General features: G+C 41.0%; 1 protein-coding gene across 2 annotated transcripts in view; it reads right to left on the bottom strand.

Annotated features, from left to right (window-relative positions):
- LOC126460590 (kanadaptin) overlaps window positions 1-14049 on the bottom strand; it is a 289123-nt gene that overhangs the window by 96745 nt on the left and 178329 nt on the right. For both annotated transcript variants that reach the window (XM_050095926.1, XM_050095927.1), the window contains exon 5: window positions 8105-8265. In XM_050095926.1, the coding sequence (XP_049951883.1) occupies window positions 8105-8265 (161 nt within the window). The remainder of the gene's footprint in view (window positions 1-8104; window positions 8266-14049) is intronic.

Here is a 14049-nt window from a genome sequence, read left to right as displayed (position 1 = left end):
CATCCTCACCAATCATCCACATAGCTTTGTCTTCTAATAATAGTAATGTCTGTTCATATACACTCCTGGAAATTGAAATAAGAACACCGTGAATTCATTGTCCCAGGAAGGGGAAACTTTATTGACACATTCCTGGGGTCAGATACATCACATGATCACACTGACAGAACCACAGGCACATAGACACAGGCAACAGAGCATGCACAATGTCGGCACTAGTACAGTGTATATCCACCTTTCGCAGCAATGCAGGCTGCTATTCTCCCATGGAGACGATCGTAGAGATGCTGGATGTAGTCCTGTGGAACGGCTTGCCATGCCATTTCCACCTGGCACCTCAGTTGGACCAGCGTTCGTGCTGGACGTGCAGACTGCGTGAGACGACGCTTCATCCAGTCCCAAACATGCTCGATGGGGGACAGATACGGAGATCTTGCTGGCCAGGGTAGTTGACTTACACCTTCTAGAGCACGTTGGGTGGCACGGGATACATGCGGACGTGCATTGTCCTGTTGGAACAGCAAGTTCCCTTGCCGGTCTAGGAATGGTAGAACGATGGGTTCGATGACGGTTTGGATGTACCGTGCACTATTCAGTGTCCCCTCGACGATCACCAGTGGTGTACGGCCAGTGTAGGAGATCGCTCCCCACACCATGATGCCGGGTGTTGGCCCTGTGTGCCTCGGTCGTATGCAGTCCTGATTGTGGCGCTCACCTGCACGGCGCCAAACACGCATACGACCATCATTGGCACCAAGGCAGAAGTGACTCTCATCGCTGAAGACGACACGTCTCCATTCGTCCCTCCATTCACGCCTGTCGCGACACCACTGGAGGCGGGCTGCACGATGTTGGGGCGTGAGCGGAAGACGGCCTAACGGTGTGCGGGACCGTAGCCCAGCTTCATGGAGACGGTTGCGAATGGTCCTCGCCGATACCCCAGGAGCAACAGTGTCCCTAATTTGCTGGGAAGTGGCGGTGCGGTCCCCTACGGCACTGCGTAGGATCCTACGGTCTTGGCGTGCATCCGTGCGTCGCTGCGGTCCGGTCCCAGGTCGACGGGCACGTGCACCTTCCGCCGACCACTGGCGACAACATCGATGTACTGTGGAGACCTCACGCCCCACGTGTTGAGCAATTCGGCGGTACGTCCACCCGGCCTCCCGCATGCCCACTATACGCCCTCGCTCAAAGTCCGTCAACTGCACATACGGTTCACGTCCACGCTGTCGCGGCATGCTACCAGTGTTAAAGACTGCGATGGAGCTCCGTATGCCACGGCAAACTGGCTGACACTGACGGCGGCGGTGCACAAATGCTGCGCAGCTAGCGTCATTCGACGGCCAACACCGCGGTTCCTGGTGTGTCCGCTGTGCCGTGCGTGTGATCATTGCTTGTACAGCCCTCTCGCAGTGTCCGGAGCAAGTATGGTGGGTCTGACACACCGGTGTCAATGTGTTCTTTTTTCCATTTCCAGGAGTGTATTTCTTGTGTATAACTAAAATATTCATCAGCTTTTATATCCTTTTTATTAACAGTGCTAGTCTCCTCACTTCATCATTATGTAGCTTAAATTCAGAAATTTAATCAAAAACATAACTCACGGTCCGGTAGTATATGTAATGTCATTCGAGCTGAGATACAGTATTAGGAGTGACCTGAATAAAATAGGAGCAGAAACTGAGCACACAAATGTGGGGTTTGTGGAGGTCTTTCAGTGCCATGATCAGCCCTGGGTAAACACTGCTGCAAGGCATGAGCTGAATAGGATGCTCCAGACACCGGTAAAATCTCACATAAGTGTTGTTCGAGTAAATGCTATTGGTACGTGGGGATACACTACACGTGGCCTGCACCTGAATAGGATGGGGAAAAATAAGTTAGCTTCCCTATTAGAAGAAACTGTAAGGGGGTCCACAGTCACACAAGGGGTGATCCCTGTGGTTTGTGGGTCCAGGCAGACAGGTGTTTTAGGTTAAAGCCAAAGTCCAGACAGATGACAATCGAGATAAATAGAATAAAAGAAACTTCATGTACAGTAAATAGGGGTAAAGCTAAGGGCAATATCAACTTACTTCATCAAAATATCAGGGGAATAAAAAATAAAGTAGATGAGCTATTGGTGTGTTTAGATGATCTCAAAAGTAAGAATGAGATTGATATACTCTGTCTGTCTGAACACCATGGAACTGTGGGCATGGATAGTGTCAGTATAAGTGGGTATCATTTAGCATCTTACACTTGTAGATCTAGAACAGATAAAGGAGGAGTTGACATTTTCATAAAACAAGGGTATAAATGCAAAACTGTAGAAGTAAGCAAATTTTGTGTTGATCAGCACTTTGAGGTTCGTGCATGTGAACTTCAGCTACATAATGTAGTATTGATATTAGCAACAGTGTACAGGTCCCCATTAGGAGACTGGGAACTATTCATAAAAAAGTTTGACTCCCAATTATGTTGTCTGTCAGACAAAAAGAAGAAGTTATTAATCTGTGGTGATTTCAGTGTAAACTTTCTAAATAGTTCTGAGAGGAAAAGTGAACTAGAAGTGTAGCCTGAGACTGCAGACGTATGTGCAAGTTGCATTTGCGTGAGTGTGTGTATGTGTGTCTATTGCTGACAAAGGCCTTAATGGCTGAAAGCTATAATTGTGTGAATCTTTTTGTTGTGCCTATTGTGACTCAGCATCTTCCCAATGTGGTGAGTAGTAACTTTACTTCTCTAATATTGCAACATTCCATCTTGGATTTTCTATTGTTTGATTTAATCATTAAAATATTGTTTTATTAATTTTATCCTTTTCTCACAGTCCTTTACATGTAGCTTAGTCTTTCTCTTGTGCCTGCCTGAGACACAATCATTCCTCTGTACGGTGAGTAAAGTTTACAATACGTCCAAACCCATCCACCACTGATACCTGTAACTGTCCTCGGTTCCCCTGTTGTGTATTGTAGTGATTTTGCAGTGTTAGTAGTTGTGGTTGTGCAGATATGAGTGCTTCAAGGGATCATTACCATACTGTGGTGGTCACCAGGACAGATGTCTTTTCCCACAATGTAGATTTCAAGGGGGGGAATTTGTGACGAGAAGGTGTTGAGGTTCTGGAGAATGTGGACGGGTTGTCCTCACCTTCAATCCAGCTCATGAAGATGCCATCAATGAATCTGAACTGGGTGAGGGGTTTGGGATTCTGGGTGGTAAGAAAGGATTCCTCTACATGACACTAGAATAGGTTGGCATAGGATGGTGACATGTGGATGCCAATTGCCATACCATGGATTTATTTGTAGGTGGTGCCTTCAGTTGTGAAGTAATTGTGAGTGAGGATATAGTTGGTCACGGTGGCCAGGAAGGAAGTTGTAGGTTTGGAATTCATCAGGCATTGGGATAGGTTGTATTCCACAGTGGCAAGGGCATGGGCTTTAGGAATGTTAATGTAAAGAGAGGTGGCATCAAAAGTAATGAGCAGGGCACTGTGTAGTATAGGAATAGGAACCGTGGTGAGTCAGTGGAGGAAATGGTTGGTGTCTTTTACACTGGAGGGCAGGTTGTGTGTAACTGGAAGGGTGTTGGTGTACGAGAGCAGGGGTTCTCTAAGTCGGGAAAGATTAACTGGCTACAATGAGGCATCCTGGGTGGTTGGGTTTATGGACTTTAGGAAGCATGTAGTAGGTAGGAGTGTGGAGAATGGTAGGCACGAGGAGAGGGATAGACTCAGGGAAGAGGTTTTAAGATTGGCCTAAAGATTTGAGGAGAGATGGAAATCTTGCGGTATTTCTGGAATGGGGTCATTGTGGCAGGATTTGTAGGTGGATGAATCTGACAGCTGGCATACACCTTTAGTCAGGTACACCCTGCAGTTCAATACCACAGTGATGGTGCCTTATCAGCAGGTAGTATTATAACGTCAGGATCAGTTTTTAGGTGTACAATTGTGGTTCTTTCTGTGAAAGTAAGGTTAGCCTGCATGTTGATGGATTTAGAGAATGATGGTGATACAGGGTTTGAGATTAAGAAATTCTGGAACGTTAACAGAGGGTGATATGGGGACTGTGGAGGTGGATCACAGTCGGATGGAGGAGTGAACAGAGTGCGTCAAGTATGCTTCAACATTGGTTTTGGGTTGAGTCTGATTGGTAGCAAAGAAGTGTATCCACTGTAGGGATTGGGTGAAGGAGAGTAGTGTTTAGCAAGGGCAGCATGACTGAATCTGGGAGTAGGGCAAAAACTGAAGTCTTTGGAAAGGATTCTGTGGGACCAAGGCTTGTGGAGGAAAGATTCATGTCAATATTTTGGGTCTATTTAGATTCTGCATTCTGTGTAGTGATGGGAGGGAGTTTTGGAGGGTAGGGTATATGTAGTGGGTCCGCGAGGAAGGGATTTGTCAGGTATGAGGGGATGTGGGGGAGGTTTGGAGGCTGTTGTAGACGTTGTGGATAGTGGTAGTCCAAGGCTAGATTAGCTGAACAGGCTGGGGCATTTTTTGAGGTGGACCAAGATTCCACATTCCAGTCCGAGCTGCCAGAGATGCAGAGATGGCAGTCATGAGTACGTGAGCTGTGCTTGCTTGCTTGTGTGTGTGTGTGTGTGTGTGTGTGTGTGTGTGTGTGTGTGTGTGTGTGTGTAGTTCCTTTTTCTGAAGAAGGCTTTGGTCAAAAGCTAAATGTGTAACAGCGTTTTTGTTGTGCCTGTCTGCAACTCAGTGCATAATTTTTACAGCGAGTACCAACCTCTCCTTTTCCTTATATTGGTGATATTCCAATCTGGAGTTTCCATTAATAATTAATGCAAACCAATAACGGGAGTAGTCAAAAGCCGAACTGACCACTGAAGCAAGAAATGAAACAACTTTTGATGAAGGTTTCTCGGGTCTCCAGCCAGATGACAGCGTCGATGACTTCGCCAGAAAACGGGTAGTACGACACTTCCCGAAACGCCGCAAGATATCAATGCTACCACCCAACTGGAGACCCGAGAAACCTTCATCGACAGTTATACACCGGGAAAGCTGAAACAACTTTTATTATGTTCTTGTCAGGTCTGCAGCCAAACCACAAAGTCATGTTAAAAGAATATTTCACTGACAGTCTGGCTACCACCTTCAGGTGAGAATGGCATATGCTAAATCTCACTACAACTGAGTCCTGCCATGAACAGCAGCCCTTTTATACAGCACAGAAAAGTTCTTTTTTTATTCTGTTGAATAAATGAATGATGGTTGTTTTATGCTTTGTATTTTATGAAAAAATTTTCAAATACATCTACCTGTCACAAATTTTGTTGACTAATAAATTATTTATTTAGTGGCATGTTTCAAGGTGATGGATCGTGATCAGGCTATAGTGGCATTACAAAAACATTTAACATAAATGCACACAGGTATTAAAGTTTGTCTACATGATTGCTGTGGTCATCCAATGGAGAGAGAAAGAGAGAGAGAGAGAGAGAGAGAGAGAGAGAGAGAGAGAAGGATAACCTAGTAAGAGAGAATGTCAGTTTGGATATCTGTCTGGTTTTACAATATACAAAGTGACACCACCTCTTACTAGGTTCTCCTTCTCTTCTTCAATCTTCTTGCGATGTGCTGCCACGCTACAAGAACAAGTTGAGTGAGTGTTTTATAAAAAGTTCCATATGAACGGCACACAAATATACAAAGCAACACTGCCTCTTACTAGGTTATCCTTCTCTCTCTCCACAGGATACGCACAGCAGTCATGTAAAGAAACTTTAATATCTGTATACATTTATGTAGGATGTTTTTGTAATGCCAGAATAGCCTGATGAGGTATCACCTGGAAACATCTTGACAAATAAATAATTCAGTAGTCAACAAATGTTGTGACTAGCAGCGGTATTTGAAAAGCTTTTCAAATTGTTAAAACAGTCATGTTACATCTCGTAAGTATTGCAGGACGCTTGAGAATGACTACACAGCCAAAGCTCTGTAGTACTGAATGGTATGATGTAAAAGGATGGTTTGATCCTCACGATAATAGCCAGTGTGGCAAAACGTTATCATTCAAGAAATTTTCATTTTGCAGTGGTGTGTGCACTGGTTTGAAATGTCCTAGTGTATCAATCCGTGTGCCAGACCTGGAGTCGAACCTGGGACTTTCGCCTTTTGCAGGTAAGTGCTCTACAGAGACTGAGCTATCCAAGAACGGCTCAGGATTGTGTAGTCAAGATTCATTTTGGTAGTGTGTAGGATTACTAAGCAAAATCATGATGAAATTATCAACAGCAAAATACATTGAAAAACTTTGTTAACAAAGAACAAATAATTCTACATTGACAACAAACGCAGTATTTCCAGTCTGTCAATTTCAATTAATTATGCAATACCTCCCATACAACCTTGACATTCATTGTAAATACTGTTCACTGCACAAATACAAAGATTGTCTTCCCACTACCTCAGACCATCACAATTACATGAGCAGCCTGGACTTAAAGGCAAAAAATTCATACTTCTCGTGCTGAATCTAACTTCTCCAGCAGAACTCTTCTTGTGACAGCAAATGTCTGTCTTACTTATCACACTTCTCATACCAACTAGAGTAGTTTTTTGTGGATGCCCCAACTTCTGCAAACATGCTAACCATGTTCTGTGTTTCTCCTGCCCCTTGTGGCACTACCCTTTTTCTAGCTATACAGTTGATACTCAACTGAATAATACCACTAAACATGATCCATCACTGGTAAAATGCCCACCATCCCTCCATAGCGGTCACGTGTGGGAGATGCGGTTGCTTGTGTGAATTGATGTGTGTGTGTGTTTCTCCTTTTCTGAAGAAGGCTTTGGCCAAAAGATAAATGTGTAACTGTCTTTTCGTTGCGCTTGTCTGCAACTCAATGTGCCATCTTTATGGTTAGTAGTGGTCTATCTTTTTCCTCCAACCTGGAGTTTCCATAGTTTGACAACTGAAATATAAAAACCATGATTTTGGTGTTCAGTTCACCAGACTTGCACACAATTGTTATTCTTCCCAACACAGCAGAATTACATAGGTGGGAATTTTAAATATAGGATATGTTTGTTCTCACCATCCACCTCTTTCTTATTTGCATCAATTATATCTATCTCATTTTCGCCTCTGCTCCTCTCCCCCTCTAATTCCCTTACCACTGATTTATTGCCACCCACATCATCACCACTGAAACCATATTATCAAATTTCACTGCAGCTATCATTCCAACACTGAATTCCTGTTGCATTACCTTCCTACATCTGCTTTAACCCTAGGTGTCCTTCCTACGTAATCCATCAGTGATCTGCCGGTCTACAAACTTTCCCATTCTTTCAACAGATGAAAGGAGCTTTAGCAACAAATGCTAACATCTGTTACCTTTACTTTTTGCCTATCTCCTATTTGCTACTATATGTTTATGTATCTTTATATAATTACATTAGTGCATGGCACCCACTCTTTTTTCTTTCATTTTATGTGTGTCACGCATATTTCAACTGTAAATGGGCTATCACTTTAGAGTAATTCCATTACTCTATATTTTAACTAAATAAGTACCTGCTCTCTAAGTATCCTTGACCAAGTGCTCAACGGTGAGTTTTTTGGCATTAAGGCAGTTAACTTCAAGATCATTAGTTACCAAAGAGATCTGCAAAAAAAATTTTTAAGTTGAAAGCTCATGTGGACTATATGCTTTTGAAGCCATTCATAGTTACTAGTATAGTTGAGGCAAGAAATGTCATCAAGCTTTTTGAGGAAAAGAAAAACATTGTACATGGAGAATCTTTTTAGTACATTGCTTCATATTTTTATACCTTCTTACTATGAATTTCACCTCTCTTCACATGCGGCACATTAACTTTATGCTTTATACAAACTAATACATGAGTTGATTTTTGTGAGTCGTCTTTTACATGGCAAGCTCAGCTATTACCTCCATAATCGCTGTATTAGAATTGCCCAGTTTCAACCTTCCTTCAACTCTCAATCTCAACCTTTGCACTGCATTTTTCCCCTTAAAAAACTTCTGAATTAAAAAACAAAATAATACTGAAAAAGAGGCATTTAAAAGAAATTCCTTGGTTGGCATGAGACACAAACAAAGAAAAAGTAAAAACACAGTTACACACCAATGAATCGTATGTCTCCGCTTCTTGTTGCACTTTACCGGCTGCCTGCATCCTCTGTTGCCTTTTCTTTTCAACGGCTCCTGTTCTGTCTAAGAAAGTGTCTTCATCACTGTCGTAGAAATCATCTTCCTCCCAATTCTTAGCTTTTCGTTTTCTGCTCTCTATAAGTCAGACACCAAAATTAATTACCATCACATAACAATTCAGCAAGAATGTATCACCACACACTTTACAGTTGGAAACAAAAGGAAAGAACAAGCTAAGACTTGATGTTCACCACACATCACATTCTTACACATACACCAAACAAACCAAATTAGCCCTATGCAAAACTGATAGCTCTCCATTTGCAATAGCAATAAAAGCTGCCAATTTATGTGTCACACTGCTGACATTTCGGTGTCATACAAAGACATGATGAAACACTTTTGTATTTTCCATGTCACTGGCTGAGAGCAGCAGCTAGCATATATCTTTTAGCAATAAAGTTCATTATAATCAACTACCCACATAAAATATTTCAATGGCTAAGGTGGCTTCAACTTACCAGTTACTTTCAACAGCCCGTGGAATGATTCTTGGCCCCAAGCTGAGGCACCCGGCACCACCTTCAATGTCTGCCACCACAGTATGGTAGTTTAGCAGCATGAACTACCAAATGTTTTGGGTGTCTTCAAGCTCCTCATGGACTCAGCAAATGTTCCCAGAATTTGCATGGATGTACAACACGTAGAAGTTTACTAACAGGAACTCTCACACTTGATGACTCTAGACATATTCTGAAGCAGCCTTAGGCTGAGAATCATTCCATGGGAAATTAAAAATGGCTGACAAGTTGAAATGGCCAAATAGCCAATGAAATATCTGACAGTAATAAACTTTATTATTATGAAGAAAGAGGATAGTGCCAAATATATACTCAAAGTAGCGAAGCTCTCCCAGTTACTCTAATTGCATAATCATATGCACTGATATGAAAAGCTAACTGAATATCAGCACATACTCACAGAAACTTTGACTTGAAACCTGGCAGAAAATCCAAGGAGACTATGGCTGTATGTAAAGTACACCAGTGGAAAGACACAATCAATATCTTCAATGCGCGATATCAATGATGAAGTTACTGGTGACATTGTGACTAAAGCAGAGTTACTAAATATGGTTTTCCGAAATTCCTTCCCCAAAGGAGAAAAAAATATTGCTGAATTGGAACCAGAACAACAGCCAACATGAGTAACTTAGGAGTAGATACCCTTGGTGTAGCAAAGCAACTTAAGCATTTTTAGCAGTCATATACAACCGATTGCTTGCTGAAAGATCCATACCTAAAGACTGGAAAATTGCAAGTCACACCAACATCCAAGAAAGGAAATACGAGCAATTCGCTAAATTACAGACCCATATAACTAAGGTAGATTTACAGAAGGTATTTGGAATATATACTGTGTACAAACATTAGGAATATCTCAAAGAAAACGATTTATTGAAAAACAGCCAACACGCTTTCAGAAAATGTCCTTGTGAAACACAACTAGCTCTTTATTCTTAGAAAGTAATTAGTGTTATTGACAGGGGAAGTCAAATTGATTCCATATTATTAGATTTCCACAAGTCTTTTGACACCATACCTCTTACAAGTGATTTCAAATCAAATTGCACGCCTATGAACTACGTCTCAGTTGTGGGACTGGATTCGTGATTTCCTGTCAGAAAGATCACAGTTTGTAGTAACTGATGGAAAGTCGTCCAGTAAAGCAGAAGTAATACCTGGTATTCCACAAGGAAGTGTTATAGGCCCTCTGCTGCTACTGATCTACATGAACGATTTAGGAGAGAGTGTGAGTAACACTGTTATACTGTTTGCAGATGATGCGTCATTTATTATCATGTCAAGTCATCAGATGGTAAAAACAAAATTGTAAAATGATTTAGACAAGATTTCTCTCTGGTGTGAAAAGTGGCAATTGTCTCTAAACAACGAAAAGTGTGAATTCATCCACACGAGTACCAAAAGCAATCAGCTGAATTGCAGTTACACGTCAAAACACACAGAAAAAGCAGCAGGTCTACTAAAGAGACTGCCTATGCCACACTTATACATCCTCTTCTGTAGTACTGCTGTGCAATGTGGAATCCGCACAAGATAGGTTCGACAGACGGCATCGAAAAAATTCAAAGGAGAACAGCTCACTTCGTATTATAACGAAATTGGGGAGACCGTGTTACGGATACGATATGTGGATTGTGTTGGCAATCATTTAAAAGCAAGGTGTTTTTCACTGTGGCAGTATCTTCTCCTCAGAGAGTGAAAATTTTTTGTCAGCACCTACCTACATAGGGAGGAATGATCATCATAATAGAATAAGAGAAATCAGAGATTGCACAGAAAGATTTAAGTGTTCATATTTTCTGGATGCTGTTCGAGGGTGGAACGGTCAAGAAATACCTCAAAGGTGGTTTGATGAGCTCTCTGACAGGCACTTAATTGTAAATTGCAGAATAATCGCACGGATGTAAATGTAGGTGACAATGCATCTCTCTCGCAAATGCAATGAGTCAAAACAAATTTTTTATGTGGAATAATTTATACTTCTGCAGTCACTTTTTACTAATATTTTATTAGCACAATCCTGTCGACCACTGTTAAAAAATTTAAAAGTACTATCTATCCCCTCACTTTACATATATGAGATGGTGGTGTTCCTATATAGAAATCAACATACACTAGACAATTTCCGTTTTGACCACAACTCACAACTACAGCACTCACCACAGAGATAACTTCAAACTTCCAACACATCGTTTAAAACTTTATGCCCAAACGCCAGAGTATATGGGGTTAAAAATTTTCAATAAAATAAAAGGCAGTAATATATTTAAAATGGAGATTGGTTCACTGAAAAGATTGCTCTTTACTCTCCTGGTGGAAAAGTGTTATTATTCTGTCGATGAATTCACAATCTGAACACAGGGATTGTAATGCATTTATTATTTTATGTACATGTGTAGCTGTAACTTAGAAATGTAAAATATAATGTAAACTTTTGTAGTTCTCTTAAAAAAGTGAAAAAAGTTTCTTTTGTAAACCTTGACATGTCTCCTGTACATCAAATCAAATGATTTGAAAATTGTATGTAATGAGATGAATAAACCACATAACCACAAAACATAACTACATTTCAGCAGCACGCCGCCATCATCAGGTGCATTATACAGTTACTTATTGATCAGCTGATAGGTTATGTACATTAACTGCACGTGCCAGTAGGATTAAGAATCGAAAAATAAACCTGTGTGGAAAGAGAACACTGTAACAGATTTATCCTTCCACACAGTTTTATTTTTCGATTCTTAATCCTACTGGCACGCGCAGCTAATGTACATAACCTATCAGCTGATCAATAAGTAACTGTATGATGCACCTGATGATGGCAGTGTGCTGCCAAAATGCATTGTGCTAATAAAATATTAGTAAAAAGTGACTGCAGCAGTATAAATTATTCCACATAATCTTATAATACAGTCGCAGACCTCAAACAACATCCATATAACACAGATAAATTTAAAATTAAACAAATTTTTTTCCAAGATATAGGGAATGTTACAATGAGAACTATTTTACTACAGTTATTTTCAGTCACTGATCACCAATGTACATTGTTATTATTATTACCAATTTTGGCAATAGCTATCTTCGTGTCTGTTAAGGCAAAGGAAATTTATATTTACTACAACAGGTCTGAAGACGGCTAACACTGAAACTGGTAGTAATCGTGATAAAGTACATATGCCATCAATAAATGAAATGAATTGTAATCTGGACAAAATATCACTAAGCAATAATATCACAGAAAACATCTGTTAAAAGCCTGTGCTTGAGTTTCTGGTCCAAGGACAGAGCAGACTGTCCTCACTAGAGGTCCCTGTGCAGGCAACGTCTGTCAAATAATCACAGATGGAAGAGAGCCTCACCAAACAGGCTGGGCAAACCCAGATTTGATAGAAAGAATGATAGGCGAACAGTACAGTTACAGATCAGCATAAAAAAAGAACCTGTGCATTCAATGCCACCCTTACGCTACAGTAGAGTACCTGTGGTGCTGTCCGCAGATCGCGGCACCACACTGAAGTCGGCAACGCACACCAATGCTTCAAACGTCTTCAATGTCTCACTGCAATTCACAACAAGGAATGAGAGAGGCTGGAGAAGACGTGCCCTCGCTCTCGGCACAGAGGCGTACCCTCGCACACAGGTCAATACGGAGCCGAGGGTGGGAGTGCTCGGCCCCAGTTAGTGGCCTCGACTGAAGCCGTTGACATTGTCGAGTAGGAATAATGTGTTACTCGAGTCTCAGATGGAAATGTATCTTGGTAAATGTTGGACACTGTACTTAAAGAGAAGACGTTGTTAATTAGTGCATCAAGTGATGCTTTAATATTCAATGGAGATGTAAATTATCGAGCATTCCTGTCACAAAGGAATACATCGAGATAAGTAAATCTTTTTATCCGTTCGTGTAATAAAATGAAATATTATTTCATATGTTGCAGCTTCAATGAGCCATCTCCCAGAGCAATCAAAGAACCCACAGTTATGGCTGGACGATTGAAGTTTCATCTGGTCGTAACAATCGGCACCTAGATTTGGTGCCTATACTGCTCGTCTTTCACGCTGACTGACTGACTGTACAGAAGTTGTGCTATATTTCTGGCTGTTGCCAAGGTTTTCTTCTGTCACACTAAAGTCCACACAGTGCAGGAAGGTGACCCAATTTTCTGCCACTCCGCGCATCTCCCTCGTTAACTTCTGGCAGTCAATAATGTTCCTTCTCTTTTCGAGAGGCTACCGTGAATTATCAGTGGTGGCAGCTCGAACTTAAACTTAAAAAAGCTATAAGGAAAACCGACAGTTCATTTATCTTGATTATTATTTAACAAGGCCTAAAACAAAAATAATTAGTGTTAAATATGAAATACATCTAGTACATTTACCCTTATATTGATAACAAATGGTGCTACTACAATTACCTGATTTAGAAGCAGAGCTGTATTTCTTCTGGATAATCGATGTCGATTTCTTGGACTTTCAGGGAATAGACGTGAAGAATTTCTATGTTCCACTGATGTTTGTGACGAAGTATGTTGCAAGGTGCTCGGTGTGTCATCACTAGATCCCACACAGGTCTCACTATATGCAGCCTTTGTCCCTACTTCAGTCAACACTTTGGGATGGGGGACTGATAATATTTGCAGCACTTCCCCATACAATGAAGTCCTGATCTTATTGCTGTAATAAATCTAACATCTGTATTCCTACACAACCTGGTTTTTATGATGTTCATAATACTAAAAGACCTCTCCACCTCAGTATTAGACCACGATAGAACTAGTAGAAAGAGTGCAACCTCAGCTAACTCTTGAAATGGATTGTCACCCGAAGCATCCTTATAATTTCCCACTTCGTGCCAAAAATGTAATGTTTCTGAGGTTTCTTTCCAATTTATGGATGTCAAATTCTGCCACTGTTTTTGTGATTTTTTTCAGCAGGAATCTTCAAATGAGTCATTTTATAACGGATTTTAACCATCAGATGTTTATTTGACCCATTAGTCATCTACCGGTTTTGATTATTAACCATCATCCAGAATGTAGTGTACAAAAGATTAATTAAAAATATCCCATATTCCTTTGAACCTAAATAATATCGAAATTATCCAATTAAATTGTGCAAACACCTGACATGAGATATGACTGTCAGTATTCTAAGACAAATTTTTCCTGCAAGATCTGACCTGCACCCCTTTCATAGCTATGACCTAACAACAGATCTTTCCTCCTACTTTCTACCTCTTTTGAAACGGGTGGTTTCCTGGTGAAAGTCTGTTGTCTGCCTGAGCCTCCTCCTTACTTAACTGAGGTAGCAAGGCAGATCTAGTGTTTGTACC

This window comes from Schistocerca serialis, chromosome 1, assembly GCF_023864345.2.
Source record: "Schistocerca serialis cubense isolate TAMUIC-IGC-003099 chromosome 1, iqSchSeri2.2, whole genome shotgun sequence".
Taxonomy (NCBI): domain Eukaryota; kingdom Metazoa; phylum Arthropoda; class Insecta; order Orthoptera; family Acrididae; genus Schistocerca; species Schistocerca serialis.
Note: the sequence above shows the minus strand (reverse complement) of the source record. Positions and strands in the feature narration are given on the sequence as shown.